This window comes from Rhinopithecus roxellana, chromosome 6 (assembly GCF_007565055.1).
Source record: "Rhinopithecus roxellana isolate Shanxi Qingling chromosome 6, ASM756505v1, whole genome shotgun sequence".
NCBI classification, from domain to species: Eukaryota; Metazoa; Chordata; class Mammalia; order Primates; family Cercopithecidae; genus Rhinopithecus; species Rhinopithecus roxellana.
In genome coordinates, this window is record NC_044554.1 from 25,441,770 (window position 1) to 25,464,808 (window position 23,039).

Below are 23,039 nucleotides of genomic sequence, written 5' to 3' on the forward strand. Positions count from 1 at the left end.
AAATTCCCTACCATAAATGGATTAATACTTGTGTTGAATTCTATCACAGAGGCCCACGCTTAAATCCATATATGTATATCCCTGTTATAAAAGGGCAGCTTCCAACCCTTTTAAATTATGGTTTGTAGCAGTGCCATGGCCATGCTTTTAAATCACTGTGAATGCTGGCAGCATGTCAAAGCACTCTAGTTTCTACTACTTGCCTTGGAAAAATTGTAAGTTTCACAAATAGTGATACAAAAAGAATTTCTTTTGGTAGAATAAAGGATAGTTTCTTGGTTGCTTTCAGCTTGAAACTGTAAATATGTTTATTTGTCTGAGGCAATACTTTTGGTAGTTTGGTTCTTGTACTTGCTCTCCCAGGCTGTCCCTTTCTCTCCCTCTCTCCCTCCTTTCCTCCCCTTCGCTCCTCCCTTTCCTTCACCAGTTAGATTTAACTCTAGAACTCTTTAAGTTGTAAAGTTTTGAGTGTACAATTTTGATTTGCCATACATATTAATGTTTGCATATATATGTGTTAATGGTGCTAAACTCTTTTTTTACAAACAACGTTTAATACAAATAACCCTCCTCCATCCCTACACCTTAGAGCTTTCCAATCTGCCAGTCCACCTTTGCATCTTTAAATTTTAAAGAATCATGAAAAAGACTTTTAAAATAACTTAATTCTGAATCCCCTTCCCTTTTTTTCCCCATAGAACTTTTCTTAACATCCTGTGGAGAGTCTGGAGAGAGAACTGCTCAATAGGACAGTTTAGAAAATTTAGAGGTTTGAAAACTGTGCTAAATATGGGAACTGATTTATATACTCTCTTAAAACTATCAACTCAGTATAGCACAAATAAATTTAATAAACAAGCTTTTTAAATCTATATATGTCATCAAAAGTTACTTATGGATCATCTGAAGAAAGATAATCCACACACCGCACAAACAGCCCCTGAAGAAAGATAATCCACACACCGCACAAACAGCCCCTTGCACGTGGATATTGTGCTCACCCATACCCCGTTTTTGTTTTTGTTTTAGGTTTGTATAAAACCACGTTTTTAAAGTTCTTCATTTCCTTAAGGGTAGAATCTGGGTTATTTTAGGCTGAAATTGAGTATGTGATAAACATCCCACTTATTCTCAGGCCACTCTCTGATAACAAGATCACAGTGGCATCCTTTTCTTCTCCAATTCCACAACAAGGTTTTTCTTTTAATAAATTTGTTGGATTGCTTCCAAATGACTTTAAAAGTTTTTATAGGCATTTCTAAAAGTAAAATGTTTTAGTTTAAATGTGGGAGATTCAAATATAAAACACTGTAGATTAGATAGAACTCTAAGAAAAAGATTTTAAAACCTAAAAGTAGGTAAGTGGTAATAGCACAGATTTCCACAATAGATAGCACCTGGCACCTAGTGCTGATTTTTATAGTATGCTTTCTTGCAGAGTGGTTTGTAGCTGGCTCTTTTCCTTGTAGAAATGGAGCTCCAGTGTAAGGCAACTGGAAGGGATGTGGTCATCCCAGCTGTTTCAGTGATGACAGCTCTAGTTGAAGAACCGTCCCACCCTTCTTGGGTCACATTCTTACCAAGGACTCTGTCACCACTATTCACCACATTGGAGTGAGGATGCAGATGAGGCTTTTAATATAGTCATGATTTTTTAAATTATAATGAATCAATCATAGGTTTTCTCTACTTAGGAAATTGTTAATTATATGGCATAGTATGACTTCTTAGGTATTTCTTCTTTCTCACCACTACTGCTATTGGTATGTTGTTTTAACCTGATTTTACTTAATAAAGGTATATTGGGTGGTTAAAGGCATTGGTAGAAAAGCAGTGGCTTCCTGAGATTGTGAATTCTTCTGATTGTCAAGACAAATAATAATTTTAAAAAATACAGAGCTGGTTCTTCTATAATTAGTGAATTTAACTCTATATTTAGCACTTTCATAGTAAATATAACTTTTTTAACCAAGCCACAGCTCACCATAGTTTGTTCATGCTTCAGAAACCTTCAGGCTTTATTTCACTTGTATCTTTTACTATTTATCTTTCAGATTCTAAAATCTGACCCTTCTTATTTTGTGGTATTCATGTTGTACTGGTGTAGAACTTAGATTGTAAAAATTTCCAAAGTCCAGTATTTATTATACAGCCTTGATCCTTTAAGACATCACTTTGCTAATTATTGGGATGCACGCTGTAGCTCACAGCCATAGAAGGATCTATTTAGCTATATTAAGAACTAAATTCCCACTTCACCTTTTTCCCCCCTCAGGAAGATATAATTTTAAACTTGATCCAAAAGCAGTGTGATAGTATAATTACATTGTTGTTAACCAAAGAATAAAAGTAAAGAACATACTGTAGTAGGATAACTTGCTGCTTTCCACTAGATGGGAGTATGAGATAACCAGATGTTAGAAAGATTCTTTTATAGCTGAACTAGAATATGCAAGTTCTTCAACAAATTCTTACCAAATAAAGATTTCTGACTAGTGTGCACAAGGAAAGCAATTTGCCTCTTCACCACCAGTCTCTCTCTCTCTGTCTCTCTCTCTCTCTCTCTCTCTCTGCATCTCTCGGAATATATAAGTCAAATCTAATATTTTCAGTTTGCATACTGAAAAGTATTTTAAGAACATTCAGAATATAACAACCTAAAATCCATAATTAATAATGTATTATTTGGCAATGAGATTCATTTGGGTTTTTAGTTGTTGTTTTTTCCGTTTCTGATGTAGAGAAATTCCATGACTTATATTAATTTTAAATTTAGAAAACTTATTAAACTCTTCTTAATGCTAATTAATACATTGCATTTCTCTGTGATCATTCATAGCGTCTATGAATAGCAACAGTTTAGTTTTTTTCTTTCTGATGAATTCTTGTAACTTTTTTTCACACTGTTCTGATTAGCACCTTCAGAACAACATGATTAGAATTAGTGACAGCAAGGTTGCTTTCTTGCTTCACATCTTAAAACTAATGGAGTAAGTATGATCTGTGCTGAGTGTCTGGGTGTGTTCCCCCCGTGCCCCACCCTGCAGAAACTCTTTCTAGAATTGTTGCTATTTCCCTTTACTAGTTTCTTCTATTCTCTTTATTTTCCTTCCTTTTACTTCAGACTTATTATGCCTTTCTCCTAACTTCCTGAATTGAACACTTAGTACTTTATTCTTTCCTATTTTCTAATTTGAGTGTTTTCAAGTATAAATTTTTTGTTTAGTTATCTAATTATTTCAACATGCATACTTAACCTATCTAAAGTTAATCCATGTTTATATAGACTGAACAATGTAAGTATCTTTAGAATGTGTTTTAAAACACTCAGATCGCCAATCTTAATTTTATGCTGTCGTTGCCTTATATATTAGTTCCAGCTTAAATCTTTAACACCACTCCCTACTACTCTGTTTTTCTCTGTCACCTTTTCCAGCTTCTTTTCTTCTGCCAGACTCTTTCTTGGGTCCTTACTTTTTCCCTCTACACTTTCACCAAGAGGCACAGATGATCTCTTTAACTCATATTCATTATATTGTTCTCTGACCACCAAATTTATATTTCCTACCAGGCTACAGTGTTTAACCTGAGAGTTATATATCCTACACTCTGTGATATCTTTACCTTATCTCACAGGCATATCATATTTACCAGTGGTTTCATTTTGGAGGCTTCCATCGGCCTTCCCCACTCCATACTGCAAAACTGTTCATCTTTTGAATAAACTGTCTTAATATATTATATTCCTTCTACTAATTTACTCATCTCAGAAACTTGGTTTTATTTTTCGAGGGACTGAGTGTATTAGTCTGCTCTCTCAATGCTAATAAAGACATACCCAGGACTGGGTAACTTATAAAGGAAAGAGGTTTAATTGACTCACAGTTCAGCATGGCTGGGAAGGCCTCAGGAATCTTACAATCGTGGCAGAAGGGGAAGCAAACACATCCTTCTTCACATGGTGGCAACATGAAGTGCCTAGGAAAATGGAGAAAAGCCCTGTATAAAACCATCAGATCTCATGAGAATTCACTCACCATCACAAGAAGAGCATAGAGGGTAATAGCTCCCATGATTCAGTTACCTCCCATCATGTCCCTCCCACAACACGTGGGATTGGGAAATACAATTCAAGATGAGATTTGGGTGGGGACACAGCCAAACCATATCATTCTGCCCCAGCCCCTCCCACTCTCATGTCCTCACTTTTCAAAACACAATCATGCCCTTCCAACAGTCTCCCAAAGTCTTAACTCATTCCAGCATTAACTCAAAAGTCCAAGTCCAAAGTCTTATCTGAGACAAGGCAAGTCCCTTCTGCCTGTGAGCCAGTAAAATCAAAAGCAAATTAGTTACTTCCTAGATACAATGAGGGTACAGGCATTGGGTAAATATGCCATTCCAAATGGGGGAAACTGGCCAAAACAAAGGGGCTATAGGCCCCATGAGTTGGAAATCCAATAGGGCAGTCATTAAACCTTAAAGTTCCAAAATGATCTCCTTTGACTTCATGTCTCACATCTAGGGCGTGCTAATGCAAAAAAGGTGGGCTCCCCATGACCTTAGGCAGCTCCATCCTTGTGGCTTTGCAGGGTACGGTCCCACTCCCAGCTGCTTTCACAGGCTGGTATTGAGTGCCTGCGGCTGTCCTTGGATCTACCATTCTGGGGTCTAGAGGATGGTGGCCCTCTTCTTATAGCTTCACGAGGCAGCGCCCTTGTGAGGATGCTGTGTGGGGGCTCTGACCCCACATATCCCTTCCACACTACCCTAGCAGAAGTTCTCCATGAGGACTCTGCCCCTGCAACAAACTTCTGCCTGGACATCCAGGCATTTTCATACATCCTCCAAAATCTAGGCAGAGGTTCCCAAACATGTCTTCTGCATACCTGCAGGACCAATACCTTATGGAAGCTGCCAAGGCTTGGGGCTTGCACCCTCTGAAGCAGTGGCCCAAGCTATACCTTGGCCCCTTTGAGCCACCACTGGAGCTGAAAAAGCTGGGATGCAGGGCAGCATGTCCCAAGGCTGCACAGAGCAAGGGGACCCTGGGCCTGGTCCACGAAAGCATTTTTCCCTCCTAGGCCTCCAGGCCTGTGATGGGAGGGGCTGCTGTGAAGCTCTCTGACAGGCCCTGGAGACATTTTCTCCATTGTCTTGGTGATTAACATCTGAGCACCTTGTTACTTATGGAAATTTCTGCAACCAGTTTGAATTCCTCCCCAGAAAATGGCTTTTTCTTTTGTATCACATTGTCAGGCTGCAGATTTTTCAAACTTTTATCCTCCATCACCTCTTGAATGCTTTGCTGCTTAGAACTTTCTCCTACCAGATACCCTAAATCACCTCTCTCAAGTTCAAAGTTTTGCCCCTGCCTACAGATTCTAGGGCAGGGGCAAAATACCACCAGTCTCTTTGAATAGCCAGAGTGGCCTTTATACCAGTTCCCAGCAAGTTCCTCATCTCCATCTGAGACCACCTCAGCCTGGACTTCATTGTCTTCATCAGTATTTTGGTAAAAGTCATTCAACAAGTCTCTAGGAAGTTCCAAACTTTCCCACATCTTCCTGTCTTCTGAACCCTCCAAGTTTCTAGGAATTTCCAAACTTTCTCACATCAACTTGTCTTATTAGCCCTCCAGACTTTTCTGACCTCTGCCTGTTACCCAGTTCCAAAATCGCTTCCACATTTTCAGGTATCCTTATAGCAGCACGCCACTCTTTGCAGTACCAATTTACTATATTAGTCCATTCTCATGCTGCTAATAAAGACATACCTGAGACTGGGCAATTTATAAAGGAAAGAGATTTAATTGACTCACAGTTCAGCATGGCTGGGAGGCCTCAGGAAGCTTACAAACATGACTGAACGGGAAGCAAACACATTCTTCACATGGTGGCAGGAAGGAGAAGTGCCGAGCAAAAGGAGGAAAAGTCCCTTATAAAACCATCAAATCTTGTGAGAACTCACTCACTATCATGAGAATAGCATGAGGGTAACAGCCCTCATGATTCAATTACCTCCTACCACATCCATCCCATGACACATGGGAATTATGGGAACTACGATTCAAGATGAGATGTGGGTGGGGTCACAGCCAAACCATATCACTGAGCGTTCCCTTTACCATCACTATATCCAAATCACAAAGTTTAGTCAGGTTTTTGTTCGACGAGACCTCAAATTTCCTCCTTTCTTTTCATCTCTACTGTTGAATAATCTAAGCCATAGAATATTTTATCTGGACCAAAACAATAACCCTCCAAGATATAAATTCCATTTGTGAAGTAGTGGCAGTATCCTGTTACTTAGAACCATGCCATTGCAAACTGGATGCATAATTAACATGTTAACTTTTCTCCCTATTTCCAGTTATGTTTCACTCCTAATCCATTTACCACATGGCAGATATTGTGATATTTAAAATTACAGATCCGATCATTTTATTCCATTACCAAAAAACCTTTGCTGCCTCCTGATTGCTCTTATGATGAAGCCCAGATTCCTTAATGTGTTCTATAAGCCCCTGCATGACTTCATGCCTACCCCTCCAGCCTTGCCACCCTCCCATTGACTCATCTTCCTACAGTCATACCATCCTCCCCTGGTTATGACACCTAAGGGGACAATTTCTTTCCTAATTCAGGATCACCGCAGGTATTCCTCTTTATACCCAGATACTAGAGACTTTTCTTTTCCTTCCTTTTCTTCTTCCCAGATACACACCCACATACACAGTTTACACCTATGTTTCATACATCATCCAGATCTCAACCTAAATGTCACCTTCTTATGGAGTCCCTTCACTAGTTTAAAGTCAAAATTACATCTTCTCAAGGGACCCTATACTTGACTTTCCTATCACAAATGAAATTGTGTGTGTGTGTGCGTGATTATTTAATGTCTGTCTTCCACCAGACAGTAAGTTCTACAAGTCAGAGACTAGGACCTTCTTTTTTTTGTTTTTTGGAGCACTATGTCCTAGTGTGAAGTACATTGCTTGGCACATGGGCACTCATGTATGTTGCATGAATGAATGAATGTCTGTGTACCAAACCAGAGTGAAAAAGAGAACATTGTCCTTGAACTATAAAAAACACCGTGATGGCAGAGAGCACATGGTAGGTGGCAATAAGCGTTTGAAGAAATAAAATAAGGGAAGAAAAGAGAAAGGAAAACAAAAGGGAAGGAAATGGAGGGCAAAAAAAATTGAGAAGAAAATGAGAAAGGTTGTAGTCTTTGATGGGAAAAGTTTCCCTATCTCTCACTAAAAAAAAAAACAAACACGAAACCTTGGATAATGGCTATAAAATGTTAACATGCAATAAAATACAAAGCCTGTTGCTTAAATAAAATAAGGAAACGCATATAATTTTTGTGGTTTCATTTAATTCATTTCTTTTTCTTTATTATTTATTCACTATTTGGTGACAGCATAAGGAATATCAGATGGGGTTACACTCAGACATGTACCTTTAAGTGTGTACTTTTTAATCACAGTCTTTTATTTTTTTAATGGTACAATTGAAGATGTCTGTTATTGGGGCCATCACTTCTTTCAGTGAATTAATTGAAAAAATCTTGCTTAGTTTCGATAAAGATCAAATGAATAATTGCTTCTCCTGATCATATCAGAAATGCAGATGCACGTTTGGTTGACAAAACATACTGAATTTATTAAAACACCTACTTTGAAAATTCAGTTGAAACGTTATGGTACCATCTAAATCACAAAACTTAATTCAGTAATTTCCAAAAATACAGTATTAGTGACTGATAATTCTGCTGCTTTCCTCTTTTTTTCAACTTCCATTTTAGATTCAGAATATACATGTGCAGTACAGGTATTTTACATGGGTAAATTGCATGTTACTAAGGTTTGGGGTACAAGTGATCCCATCACACAGGTGGTGACCATAGTACCTGAGAGTTAGCTTTTCAAACATTGCTCCCTCTCACCCTCCTCACTCTAATAGTCCCCAATGTCTATTAGTCCCATCTTTGTGTCCATGTGTACTCAATATTTAGCTCCCACTTATAAGTGAGAATATGTAGTATTTGGTTTTCTGTTCCTGTATTAATTCACTTAAGATAATGGCTTCCAGCTGCATTCATTTTGCTTCAAAGGACATGATTTCATTCTTTTTTATGGCTGCATAGTATTCCATGGTGACTATGTTCCACATTTTCTTTATCCAGTCTACCATTGATGGGCATCTAGGTTGATTCCACTATGTCTTTCCTATTGTGAATACTACTGTGATAAACATACGAGTGCATTGTCTTTTTGGAAAAACAATGCATTTTCCTTTGGGATTGCTGGGTTGAATGGTGGTTCTGAGTTCTTTGAGAAATCTCCAAACTGGTTTCCACAGTGGCTGAACTAATTTACATTCTCACCAACAGTGTATAAGCATTCCCTTTTTTCCGCAACATCTGTTATTTTTTTACTTTTTAGTAATAGCTATTCTGATTGATGGGAGATGGCATCTCATCATGGTTTTGATTTGCATTCCTTAATGATTAGTGATATTGAGCATGTTTTCATACATTTGTTGGCCATACGTGTATCTTCTTTTGAGAAGTGTCTGTTCATGTCCTTTTCCCATTTTTTAATGGGGTTGCCTTTTGCTTGTTGAATTGTTCCTTATAGATTCTGAATATTAGACCTTTATTCGATGTAGGGTTTGCAAATATTTTCTTCCATTCTGTAGGTTGTCTGTCTGTCCTGTTGCCAGTTTCTTTTGCTTTGTAGAAGCTCTTCAGTTTAATTGGGTCCCTCTTGTCAATTTTTACAACCTTGCTCTCAAAAGCCTTATCAAGCAAAGTTGTGTTTTGTTTCCTTCTTGCAACTTTATGGATACTTATTCTCCCTTGTAAAAAAAAAAAAGAACTTGCCTTTGCATACTATGATATAGAATATGCCTAAAAGTATTTTATGAACTGTAAATGTATCAACATAAATATCGATTAAGTACGATTAATCATTTTCTACTTATTTTCAAAATTATAGAAAAATATGTCGTAACTGCAAGTGTGGCCAAGAAGAACATGATGTCCTCTTGAGCAATGAAGAGGATCGAAAAGTCGGAAAACTTTTTGAAGACACCAAGTATACCACCCTGATTGCAAAACTAAAGTCAGATGGAATTCCCATGTATAAACGCAATGTTATGATATTGACCAATCCAGTTGCTGCCAAGAAGAATGTCTCCATCAATACGGTTACCTATGAGTGGGCACCTCCTGTCCAGAATCAGGCATTGGTAAGTAATATGGGAACAGAGATTTCCTTTATTGAAGTTCCTGGAGCATTTATTTGGGGCAGTTTCTTTGGTGACCTAATCAACTTCACACATCCCAGACCTATTATTCTTCCAGGGTTCTCATTACTTTGACTTCTGATTCCTTTTCTTGTCTTTTGAATGTAAGTCTAAATACTTCATAAAATTTTTCCAACTCCCTAGATCTTCCAAACTGAAATAATACGTAATTTCATGGAGAAGAAGTGTTACTTTTTACCCAACTAAATCTATTTCGTGTACCGTTTTTGAGTTTTAACTTCTTAATATACTGTGAGGGTGAGTTGCTACTGTTGGATAGAATCCACTTCTTTCTTAAGTAACTTGCTTCTGATGTGTGTTCTAAAACATCACACCGCCTAATGGCTAATCCCAGTTAACACTGGCCTCCTTCCTTGTCGTTCAGGCCAGGCAGTACATGCAGATGCTACCCAAGGAAAAGCAGCCAGTAGCAGGCTCAGAGGGGGCACAGTACCGGAAGAAGCAGCTGGCAAAGCAGCTCCCTGCACATGACCAGGACCCTTCAAAGTGCCATGAGTTGTCTCCCAGAGAGGTGAAGGAGATGGAGCAGTTTGTAAAGAAATATAAGAGCGAAGCTCTGGGAGTAGGAGATGTCAAACTTCCCTGTGAGATGGATGCCCAAGGCCCGAAACAAATGAACATTCCTGGAGGGGACAGAAGCACCCCAGCAGCAGTGGGGGCCATGGAGGACAAGTCTGCTGAGAACAAAAGAACTCAGTATGTAAGTAGAGTGGCCCAATTTGTATACTTTACAGAGTTTTTTCCCTTCCTTTGAACTTTTTTGGGGACTATTCCTCTGAGTTTCCAAAAGGGAATAGGTATGGGGAATAAACAGAATTAAGATTCACTTTAGACTTCCCACAGAGGGTCATCATGTTTAAAACTTCTATCTAAAGCCAAATTTTCTATGCATTTATTATCAAGGATAACTGTGAGTTTTATATACAGACAGTAGTTGGTATTGGCATGCTGATCAAGGACAGTGTATTATTCTATAGTCTGTTTCTAAACATACTCTTGGTATTAATTGCTTATCTCTGCCCATAAATAAGAGTATATGCTTAGGTTAATTCAGTTTTGCTTGTGAGAACATGCCTAAAATTCAAACTTAAATTTAATTTTTGTGGATATACAGTGAAGCTCTTTTCTAAGTCTCTTCTAAAGGGAGAAATTGAAGTATTTTGCTAATGACTTGAAGGTAGGAGGCAATTAGGACACAGATGAACAGACATAAGAACTAAACCTGCTGTAATATATTCCTCATAGCTCCAGTTAGCACACCAACCAATAAGGCTTAGTCCTGAAAAAAGAGCACTAATAAGCCGTATCTGCTTAAAATTGAGCTGAAAATTACTATTTTCCTTTTTCCATAAGTGACCTTAATTCAGGAAATAATGCCCTGTTACACACAGGGTGAATGAAGTAGATTTGAGTAGCCTGGAGAAAGCTGAGATTCCATTTCACAGAAATATTAATATGTTATTATCTACGTCGACAAATTTGTAATTTCAGTAGAAATTATGTCTCTTCAAAGTTGTTTCTCTGAATTTCTACTGAAGCCAGTGATAAGAAATGGCAGTCTTCTAATGACTAGGTTGTTCTGGATGGCTTCCCTTTCAGTCCTGCTATTGCTGCAAACTGAGTATGAAAGAAGGCGACCCCGCCATCTATGCCGAAAGGGCTGGCTATGATAAACTGTGGCACCCAGCTTGTTTTGTCTGCAGCACCTGCCATGAACTCCTGGTTGACATGATTTATTTTTGGAAGAATGAGAAGCTATATTGTGGCAGACATTACTGTGACAGCGAGAAACCCCGATGTGCTGGCTGTGACGAGGTACGTTCTATGGGACCTCCTGCATGCTGGTGCCCTCTTAGACCCTCATACAGTCCCTTTACCTAGAAGGCAACAAGACTTAACCAAACAGCAGTTGCTCTGTTTACATCCACAGAAGTTTTAAAAGATTAACTTTTGATATCATTCATTCTGTCTGTGTTAATTGGGTTAACAAATGAAAGACTAGAAATACAAAAGATTGATTTAGACTAAATTAAATGATAGCATAAGTTCAAGCTTTAGGTTATCATTTTCAAACTTTAGACCCTGAGAAAGTTTGTTGTTACACATGTAAATTATTATATTAAAAAAAATCTTTATTTTTATCTTCTTCCTAGCTGATATTCAGCAATGAGTATACCCAGGCAGAAAACCAGAATTGGCACCTGAAACACTTCTGCTGCTTTGACTGTGATAGCATTCTAGCTGGGGAAATATACGTGATGGTCAATGACAAGCCCGTGTGCAAGCCCTGCTATGTGAAGAATCATGCTGTGGTGAGAAGTGTTCTAAGGATATGGTTTTGCCTCAGCCTGCTTTAGGACTTGAGTTTTTGCTTTTCTTAAAGCCTCTTACAAATGGGAAACAGAAAGCACTCCTCCTAAGTAGAAAGCAAATTATTCCTACCACAGGGTGTTAAAATCAAGGCAATTCAAAAACAATACAGGCATTGACTATGAGCCACCTCAAGATTTCTACTTGTGAAGTTTATAGTATCAATTATAGGTACTGCTTAGTAATAAAATCCTCACTTAAAAAATTCTTAATGGGAATGAGATTGTTTTATTCTCATGGTTAGCAATCAGATTCCATTTCAATAACGGTGTCTAGGGGCTATTGATGTTCTTTAGCTCTATTTGAATATGATGCTTTCTGTTCGTGTTACTGGACCACCCACTGGAATTTTGTTTTTGCTACCTGGAGATTGTAAGATACCTATTTCTTAAACTCTTATTGAATGATTTGGCATAACAAAATTTGGCCTGCATATTTAGATTTTTATGTGGGCAAACATTCCAATGTGAAAGTATATTTTTTTCTTGCATTTATTCTGCTTACACAGAGCTGCTGTTGTATAATGGCCAAGTGATGGTAATGTAGATAAAGGGTAAAAAGTTGACCATAGATGGTAAAGTGTGTAAGCCAGGAGTATCCAAAAAGACATTTACTTCTTTATATGCAGCAAAACAAATACATTTTAATGGTCCCCTGAGCTATAAATAAAGTAAAAGAGACTCCTGGCTAAGGAATGAAATTACATATAGTTTATATAGTTACAAGAGTGTGGTACTTTGAAGATAACGTAACAAGATTTGATGTCACTGCCAATTTTCAGCGTTTATTCCCCAGTTATTCATTTTCTGTCAACTGTGTGTCACCAATGTATTTCACATTCTCATAATTACAACCGCTCTACTTCAGACCTTTTTTTTTGTCATTTTGACTATTGCAGTGGCCTCAAACTTTCATTCATCTTGCTCAAAAGCTACCCACCATAATGATGGAAAATGATCTTCCTAAAATTCAAATTATTAAACTTTTAATATATCTGGCTCCTTCTTGCCTCTCCTGTCCCTTGTACTAGTTATCCAACCCAAATCATACATTTCCACATGCTCACCAGCGTTTTCTAGTTTACACACTGTTCTTTGTCTTTTGCTTACTCTTTATAGTTTTTCTAACACACCCTACTTTTCCCTGTTTTACCTGACTGTACCTACACATTTATTCCTTTAGATTCAGTTTAGCTTTAACTTTTTTTCAGAACACCTTTCCTGATTCCCTGTGCCCAAACTCCATCATTGTCTCCAGGCTCTCCGTGTTCCCAATGGTGTGTATGGGGGGTTGTCGGGTGGGGGCGGCGTGTGTGTGTGAATGTCACTCATCTGTCTCCTTCACTAGACTGTAAGCAGCTGGAGGGTAGAGCTTACCTTACTATTTCTGTATCTTCAGTGTCGGCACTTAGAAAATGTTTAGTGACTGACTGGTGTTCTTAATATTTCTCGCTTTGGGGCTACCGTGGGCCTTCCTTTACCTGGGGAACAAGATGTTAAATCACCATGTAACCTGATACATTATTTAGCTAAAAACTGCTTCAGTGAATATTGTTGCAACAGTTTTTCTACAGACTAAAGGTATTATCATGTATACCTTTTTTTTGCTGCTGTCTGACCTTTAGTCTCAAGGACTAGAATGTAACTCCATCAGGGCAGGGATTTTTTTATCTGCCTTTTCTGTTCTGTTCCCAACACTAGGACAACATAGGTGCTCAATAAAAATATATTGAAATAGATAAAACTGCTATTTTTTCTTTTTTTAGCTGTTACAAGCTTCTCTGTATTACATTGTTTCTAATCAATGGCAGGGAATAACCACAGATATGATTTTTTTTAATAAAATAATTTTAAAATTATTTAGTTTTATAATATAGCATCATTTTGGCTAGGCGTGGTGGCTCACACCTGTAATCCCAGCACTTTGAGAGGCCAAGGCAGGCGAATCATGAGGTCAGGAGTTCGAGACCACCCTGGCCAACATGGTGAAACCCTGTCTCTACTAAAAATACCAAAAAAATTAGCTGGGCATGGTGGCGAGTGACTGTAATTCCAGCTACTTGGGAGGCAGAGGCAGGAGAACTGCTTGAACCTGGGAGGTGAAGGTTATAATGAGCTGAGATCCTGGCATGGCACCCCCAGCCCAGGTGACAGTGCGAGACTCCGTTTCAAAAACAAAACAAAACAAAACTATATATATATAGCATCATTTCTTTTATGTTTACTTTCTCAATGGGATATACCATTGGCCTTTACCTAATATTAAAATGAGCATACATATCCATTGCCAGAACAAATTCCAGCTAACAGCAAAGAGAGCTACCCACATAGCATGCTACATTATATAAAATTTGGAGAAGTTTACCTAGTTCAGGACATTGAGCTGCTTAGATCTTTTAATCTTAAAAAAGACAGAGGGAAAATACAAATTATTTTTAGACTTGAAATCAAGTGCTCAACTCCAAACAACATTTCTGAGAAAAAAAAAAAAAATTACCTGGAAGGAAAAAAAATGGGACGTGCACCTACTTTGTCTCTGTGTAGTCACTAGAACTCCATAGTTACCCCCGGAATTCACATCCACCAGATTCACAGGACACTCCTGCAGAGAGCTCATTCCAACAGATGTCATTAGCTGTTTTACATCCTATGTACAAATAAAAAGAGGGATGGAAGGAAATAAGAATTCTTTGAAATATTAAAGGTTTAGGAACATGGGAAAATCAAATGCAGGTGGAAAGTGGTGAAGCACATCATGTTCCTGAAGGGTTCTGCAGTCCCCAGGCCCTCGGCGCAGCCTGGGCCAATTTTAGATTTTCGAAGAATTAGGGATCAGTGGATTTGACCTGTGATTACATGTCAGATTTTGAATTTATGGTAATCAAATTATTAATAAAATTTTATGAAACCACAAACCTTAATTCTCTATACCATTTATGTGTACTAATTACCTTTTTACTTAATTTTCTTAATTTCATGTGTAATTGAACATTAGTTATCTCTTTTTTGTAAATTGCAACTGAAAATGTGTGTTTTGGGTAATTATAAAAAGATCCACAAATACTATTAACAGGTCTGAGAAAAAGAAGATAGATCATGGTCTAAAAGCAAGGCAATAAAACACACAGTGTATTTTACAAGAACACATTCAAAATACTTATACAAACAAGAAATATTGAAAGATTGAATGTTCTTATCACAAGGAAATCATATAATGTTTAAGGAGAGGGATATCCTAATTACCCTGATTTGATCACTACACTATGTATACATGTATTGAAACATCACATAGTACACCCAGAAATATGTACAATTATGTGTTGATCATAAATTTTAAAATGGAAAGATTAATATTAAATGTGGAAAACAATAAGACATCATTCTAAATGAATAATAAAGCTATAAAATACATACAAAAAGCAGTTGCTTGCGTGGTGCAGCTACACATTAGAAAGGTGCTTGCAATTGAAACACTCATTTTTGTTGTATTCAGGAATAGTATATTGATCACACAAAGTATTTTCCTTGTATCTCAGGGAAGACTGGGTTGACCTAACTTATAGATTACAGAGCTATAATCTCTGTAATCAGAAGCAATATAACTAAAAAATATGCAGGTCGGAAATGGACATATATAACAGGCCTCACTTCACTGCCTAAACCAATTATCCAGTGAGTAGCAGCCGCATTTTGAAGTCTTCAAGTAAGGAGGCTCAAGCTGAATGACGTCTACCCACCTGTTCCTGCCCCTTATCCCTCAGTAATTCCTGACAATCACATTACGAGGCCAAGGGTGCTTAAGATTAGTCCCTATGATACCAGACAGTCTTGGCTTCTTCACTTGTTGTGAAATATTTAAAACAAAAACTTTAAGACAGTCATATTCATTCAGAACATGTATAAACCAGAAGGGCATGGACTATAGAGGTCTGAACTGGTTTGCTGTTTTCTGCTATAACATAGGTCATATACATGTTTGAATAAGAAAATTTTGTGTAAATGTGTGTGTGTGTGTGTGTGTGTATATACATGTTTGTATGTCATGTATATATTCATCCATAACACATACTGAATGGTACAGGGATTGTAAGTATTCATGTTCTACAATATTAGATTACACATAAATTATGACTGATCTTATGACAGAATAGAAGCCAATTAACTACAAGTTATATTTTTAGTGCAAATTCATTATTCTCAAACACTGTCAGTATTTTTAATTGAGTCCTTAATTACTTTGAACATGATTTTAATTTACTACTGTCTAGAAATTAGTGGTGTTAATAATCTCATGTGTCATAGGTAAGACAGGTAAAATTACCACTTCAAAGCTTTAATGAACAAGGAAAAATCATCTCATAAACTTCTGTGTAATTACAAATGTGCAATCTAATAAAATACATCAGAACTAAGCACACTGCGTTGGAACTTCCCATCAAGACTTTCTGCCTCGAACGCCATGAAGTTATCTTACGTGCATCACATCACCTGTTTGGCCTTCACCCATTGTTTCTCAGATTGTTCAGTATATTAACCTGTGTTAACAGTTGGCCAAAAAGGTTAGCTAGAAGGCCACCCTCCATCGTGTATTTCTGAGGTTGTCATTATGAGTTTTAATTTGTCATCTAAAGAAACGTGTTCAGTTTGTCCTAAGATGAAAATGTTACCATTACAACTTGATCTCTCACCCTCTTCTCTTGTGTTATTTCTTAATAGGTGTGTCAGGGATGCCACAATGCCATCGACCCAGAAGTGCAGCGGGTGACCTATAACAACTTCAGCTGGCATGCATCCACAGAGTGCTTTCTGTGCTCCTGCTGCAGCAAATGCCTCATTGGGCAGAAGTTCATGCCAGTAGAAGGGATGGTTTTCTGTTCAGTGGAATGTAAGAAGATGATGTCTTAGGAGGAGGGCACCCAGAAGTATCGAGCCATAGCTATCCAAAGTGGTCTGCATTGCTACCGTAAAATGCAATTTGAAAAAAATAAAAGGCAAAAAAAGAAACTGTAAAGGAAACCAAGAGATTTTGTTTAATTTTTTTGGCCATTTTTTATCAATTTTTTTTTCTGTCTCAGCTTTTAAACTTGATTTAAGCATTTGATTTGTAAAACAGTAAATAATTTTATCTTTCCATAGCTTTTCCAATGTGAAATCATTTAGTTGGAAGCTTGGATCTCATTAAACTTCATGTCTCTGTTCCATTTGTGCCAAACACTTAAAAGTTAGTGTACTGAATGGAAAGGTGAGCATTTCTAGTTATACACTCCTTTTTTTCCCCTCATGTGTAAAATGAAAAGGAAACTAAATTTGCCCTAATATCAAGGCGCTACACTTACTGCCTCATCTTATTCACTGACCTTTGTAATAATACACAGTGAATTCTTTTTGACAGAGAAATGCAGTGTAGTATGCAAAGCTGCCGTTTTAATGCCTGTACATTTCCTCTTTCCTGATACAGGCAGAGGTGGCATTTTCTTTATTGCACTTCTCTATTTTTTTTTTATGTACCCTACCTCTCAGTATTCTCTTTGTAAGTGGGTGACTTCCATCTGTGGCCTTAAATATTTTATTATCACATGTGGCATAACAGTATCCACACTTTTTCAATTTTTTTTTTTTTTTTTGAGCAATCGTCCTGCCTCAGCCTCCCAAATAACTGGGATTACAGGTGCATGCCACCATGCCCAGCTAATTTTTGTATTTTTAGTAGAGACAGGTTTTCACCATGTTAGCCAGGCTGGTCTCAAACTCCTGACCTCAGATGATCCGCCTGTCTTGGCCTCCCAAAGTGCTGGGATTACAGGCCTGGGAGCCACCATGCCTGACCTACATACTTTTTACTTCTATACGTGATTTTTGGCTTGGACATAAAAAGCCAAGCCACCCATTTGCTTTTAATCCAAAGAACATGTATAGTTTTTGTACCTAGAAACTATGATTTATATTGATTGCACGTGCCTGCCATGATTTAGATAAGTTTTTTTTTTTTGCATGGTTTTTATGCTTTTCTAACGGATCCTGTTTTATAATACTTCCAAGCCTATCCATGGATATATCAAATGTCTTCACTTGTGTATTTTCATGGCTAGGTATTTCTAATGTTTATTTTTCCCTGTGTACTTCTACACATAGCTATGCACCATGGAAATTAAATGGAATTAATGATATGTATATTATTCAAAATAAAGTTTCTTTCACTTTAATAATCATTGTCTCTTTTTATTCATATCCTTTTTTGAGTGAAAAATGCTTCTGCAACTAAGCATGTGTTACAGCAGGGGGCGATGTCTCCAAGGATAAAAATTACCCAAAAGAAAATAAAAGGCTGCCTCTTGACAGGACAGAACAGAATCTAGATGTTTCATTGTGGAGGAAAGATAAGGTGTATGAAACTTTAAAATCAGGACTTCTAAGTTGTTTTTGGTCATGCAGGAGTTTTTTTCTTTTTCAAAGAAAGGGAAAGTGTAATTTTAAAATTTGGGAGAACTTTATTTTCTATTCAGTTGGATCTAACAAGCCTTTCATATTTGAGTTTCAACTCTGGTTTCTTTATATGTAAAAATTTTTAAAGAATTTTTTCATGGAAACTTATCATGAGACAGGAAGCAAATGGGGAATAGTGGTAGATTCATTCTTCCTAATGTTAGCAGGCCATAATACTTTTTTCCCTCAGTCTATAATTATTTCTGTCATAGTCGGAGTAGCAGTTTTCTCTGACACATACCCAGAATAACTTGACTTTTTTTTTTTTTTTCCAGCTCCTGTTTGGCCAATAGTACTTCTCTTTACATTCCACTTCTCCACTCCCCTCCACCACACACACATGCACATGTGCATACCAGGCATACAAATTTATTCCTTCTGCACTATGCCTTTTTCGACCATGCAGAAGTAACTTTTGGAGCTTGGATATGTGTCACCTTATCTAAAGTAATCTAATTCTGCATACAATTTTATAAGCTAATATCACAAGTATTACTGTCCATAAAGATCACTTTATGATTGCTCATATCTTTATCTTAAATGGCAACAAATATATTTTCCACAGCATATTGTCCACAAAATTGTACAACTTAACTTTTCCCAGACATGGCTAAGTGAGAATAAACTGAAACAGAACCCATCTGCTACTAACATGGCCAATTCCCTTAGGAAATGTGGGTTGCTCTTGAGACGTTCTAGCCTTCATATGTGTTGCTTATCTCCCTTTCTTCCTTTCTTTTTTTTTAAGCCGGGGGGTTGGGGAGGTGTGGCGACAAATGAGGGGCTAGGGATTGTTCTTTCTTTTCATCGACTTTAGCTGAAACTTCTATTACCGAAGTCTTCAAGCATAGATTTCCAAATTTAACTTTGAAGTATTTCAGCCCAGTTTCACCAAAGGCAAGGGATTCATCACTGATTCATTCTCAAGGAATTTCCAACACATAGTGTTTAAGCTTATACAACTTCACCATAGTTACCAAAGAGACACCAACACCCAAGAGCAGCATTCAGCCTTTGTCTTGAGATGCCTTGGCATATCTGAACTTGTCTTCTGGGTATTCACTTAATTCTTTGGAAAACTTGGGATTCTGTTAATGTCTCCATAAAAATGCGCTTTTCCACAATTTCTTACTCATCTGCCCCTTCTTGACCTCTGTTGATTTAAATGCTCACCAATGACTTTGATGACTATACTGAATGCCCACATGTATGCAAAGGACCCACTGTGCTGGGATATGTGTATGTGCTGTGACCACACAAAACACATTCTGGCTTGATTAATAGATTAATAGGATTTTTTTTTTCATATATTTAGTTGATGCTTAAGTAGCTTTGGCTAATTATTTTGTTCTTTCACAAAGAACATGTCATTGTAGCTTCTATTTGATCTGATAATATAACTTGAAGTACTCAAAATAAGATGTCATTAACTTTTTATGCTTGTTTTGAATGACATTTATGAAGGCTGCTATCAATTTTTTTTCAGTGATACTCCTCACCAGGGTGTCTTGCCCCTCAGCCAATAACAAAACCAGCTTGTACCCGGTTATCTTTACTAGAGTCAGCCATGAGTTAATACAGAGACTAATATTAGAGTTGATTTCTCCATAAATATTGATGGACTGTGAAGGCATCATGTTATAATTCCAGGGAGATCAGGATTTAATAATCTAGACAGACACTTTCTGGCCACATCCCATTGATTCTCCTCCTCTCCCATTACAATAGGATGGAGGACGACATTGTTGGATTTGAAGAGTAAGAAATACCAAGCCCAAGTGTTGAATGGACATCATGTATTGAAGTCATCAGAATAACCACAGGGAAAATGGGGGAGAGAAGAGTAAGCCAGAGCTAAAGTTATTAAAGTATGTAGAGAAGTATTGTGGCATCTGATAGAAGATGGAAACTCAGGGTGGAGATGGGTGGTAAAGTATAAGACCATGTGCTACACCTAAAAGAGCTGTGAGTGTTAGGAAACAAACAGCCTTTAATGGGAAAAACAGTAGACAGTGAGGAAGACATGCACCCCACAAGGATTGTGCCAGACTCTACTTGAAATACTACAGAAGAAGCAGACTTTGGGGATAACTAGGTGTCAGTTGGAGAAGATGATGAAGAGTTTGAGAGTACAAAGGAGTCTGCAGTTCACAGACGTTGGATGTCGGTGGGTACAGAGATAAGAGTATAGGAGGAGATAGGGCCAGATTCAAAGTACAAAGCAGAATGGGTATCAGGTTTCCAGTAAGGCTGAAAAATCTAGAGACCAGGGGTAATAAACAGGACCGAGAGGCAGGCTAAGGTTAGTTCTGGTAGTTTCCTAGGGAAAGGTGGGTTATCGGGAATGCTTTTGGCTGTTTAAGTTACTAAAAACCTAACTAAGAGTGGTTTTAAGACAAGATGGAGGCTAACCCAAATTTGGCTCCGACAAGTTTATTTAATCTCTCTATTCTTCCACCCTCTATGTGTTGTTGTCTTCCATCCTCATTTGTCCCTTCATTCAAGCACCACTCCCTCGTGTGACATCATCCAAAATAATAAAGAAGATAAGTGGCAAAAGCATATTTTACCTCTAGAAAAGGAAGATCTTTCCCAGGGGCCACCCGTTGATTCACCTGCCATTCCACTTAATTGGCCACAAATATGCCACCTGCTCATCCTCATCAAAGGCAAAGGGAAATGGAGTTTCTATGGTGGACTTACCCAAGCACAATTCATACCATGAAGTCTGGGCACATGCTGCCCAGAACAAAATTATTTTGTTAATGTATGATTGTTTAGATTCAGCATTGTTTAGATAACTAAAAGGTCTGTTTGTAAATAAGCATGAATCTAAAGTTTGGGGTTTCTGTTGGCTTGTGAGATGAGTCAGGAACATCATTTGGGGACACCTTTCTTAGGTAATATTTCACTTTTCATGGCCAGCAATGATGTGGAGTCAGGGCAGGAAACACTGACACCCTTGGGGTTCTGGTTACTGGACTATGCTTAGCTTGCTTCCCCCAGCATCTCATTCTGTCTGATCCATTCTCAAAGCCACGGGTCACTGTTATATGTCTACCAAGCACTGCCCCCACCTCTCTCTCAGAAGTGATGATGACTTATTCCTTGGTGCTCCTACCACTCTGACTTAATCTGGCCATCTGAAACACTTATTTGAATCTGTCTATGCCTGCTTCTCCATTACTATAACCAATACTTTGGCTAAAAAACTTGGCATTTCTCACCAGGTATATTGTAAATTCCTATCAGATCCCTTGTTCTAATGCAGTGGTTCTCAGACTTTAACATGCAGGGCTTGTTAAATACAGACTACTGGACTCCACTCCCCAGAGTGTCTGATTCAGTAGATCTTATACAGGGCCTGATAATTTGTATTCTGAACAAATTCCCAGGTGACGCTTACACTTTAAGAAACATTGTTCTAATCCTGAGAACATCGAGGAAAAAATTAAACTCATTTTCTCCTACTTCACTCTCACCAACACATTTCTTTTCCTCTTTTCTTTTTCTTTTTCTTTTTTTTTTTTTTTTAAACAGAGTTTCACTCTTGTTGCCCAGGCTGGAGTGCAGTGGCGTAATCTGGGCTCACTGCAACCTCTGCCTCCCAGGTTCAAGCCATTCTCCTGCCTCAGCCTCCCGAGTAACTGGGATTACAGGTGCCCGCCACCATGCTCAGCTAATTTTTTGAATTTTAGTAGAGACGGGGTTTCACCATGTTGGCCAGGCTGGTCTCGAACTCCTGACTTCAGGTGATCCACCGGCCTTGGTCTCCCAAAGTGCAGGGATTCAGGTGTGAGCCACCACACCCAGCCCAGCTTTCACCAACACATTTCTAACACCAGACGTAAGGGGGTGTTCCCCATCCACCAAGCAATCAGCAAATTCTGCAGCAGACACAAGCTGGGTGCCCTCCAGTTTACTTCTGATGCTATCTACCTGGAGGCTGTATTAGATCCCACAGGTTGAGAGCTCACTTTCACAAGATTGTTCCCCACTTCCAATACCAATCTCAAGCCTCAGGTTGCTTTACCTGTGCTTCTGGTCAACTGGCTATAAATCAGGCTTTCTATAACCCCTTATTCAGGTTCTATTAACTTGCTAGAGCTGCTCACAGCAGAACTCAGGGACACAATTTACTTATATTTCCCAGTTTATTATAAAGAATATTACAAAGGATACAGATGGAAAGACACATAAGGCAAGGCATGTGAGAAGGGTGCCATTCCCTCTCTGATGTACCACCCTCTAGGAACCAGAACGTGTTCAGCTATTTGGAAGCTCCAAGAATCTGGTCATTTGGGGTTTTTATGGAGGTTTCATTACATAAGCACAATTGATAAAATTATTTGTCATTGTTGATCAATTTAGCCTTCAGCCACTCTTCTCTCCCTGGAAGGTAGGTAGTGGGGAGCTGAAAGTCCCAACCCCACCTCTTATCCTGCCTTGGTCTTTCTGGTGAACAGCCCCTATCCTGAAGCTACCTAGGGGCTGCCAGCCATCAGTCAACTCATTCACATACAAAAACACATTATTACTGATAGATTACATCTATTACTTTGGAGAGTCCATGATTTTAGAAGTTAATGCCAGGAAATGGGAAGAAAGGTCAAATACGTATTTTACACTATCAGATTCATTCTCTTTTCTTCTGCCAGAGTGCAATACAGAGAAGATATTAGTATTCCTTACCGAAAAAATCTAACAGTGATTCAGCCTCTTTTCCCACCCTTTTTACATATACACATGGTCATCTAGCCATAACTGAATGCTTGCAGTTTTCTGAAGTTAGTAGCTTCCTTCATACCTCCAAGACATTGCAAAGATAGTTACCTCTAAGAAG

General features: G+C 38.2%; 1 protein-coding gene across 2 annotated transcripts in view; it reads left to right on the plus strand.

Annotated features, from left to right (window-relative positions):
* TES (testin LIM domain protein) overlaps positions 1-17,916 on the plus strand; it is a 49,711-nt gene extending 31,795 nt beyond the window's left edge. The window contains exons 3-7 of one of the 2 annotated variants that reach the window (XM_010361425.2): positions 9,014-9,266; positions 9,709-10,044; positions 10,944-11,159; positions 11,498-11,656; positions 16,430-17,916. In XM_010361425.2, the coding sequence (XP_010359727.1) occupies positions 9,014-9,266; positions 9,709-10,044; positions 10,944-11,159; positions 11,498-11,656; positions 16,430-16,618 (1,153 nt within the window). In that variant the 3' untranslated portion in view covers positions 16,619-17,916. Of the gene's footprint in view, positions 1-9,013; positions 9,267-9,708; positions 10,045-10,943; positions 11,160-11,497; positions 11,657-12,924; positions 13,438-16,429 lie in introns of those variants that run through there. The other variant, XM_030933070.1, reaches the window with a different exon arrangement.
* Positions 17,917-23,039: the final 5,123 nt, after the last annotated feature.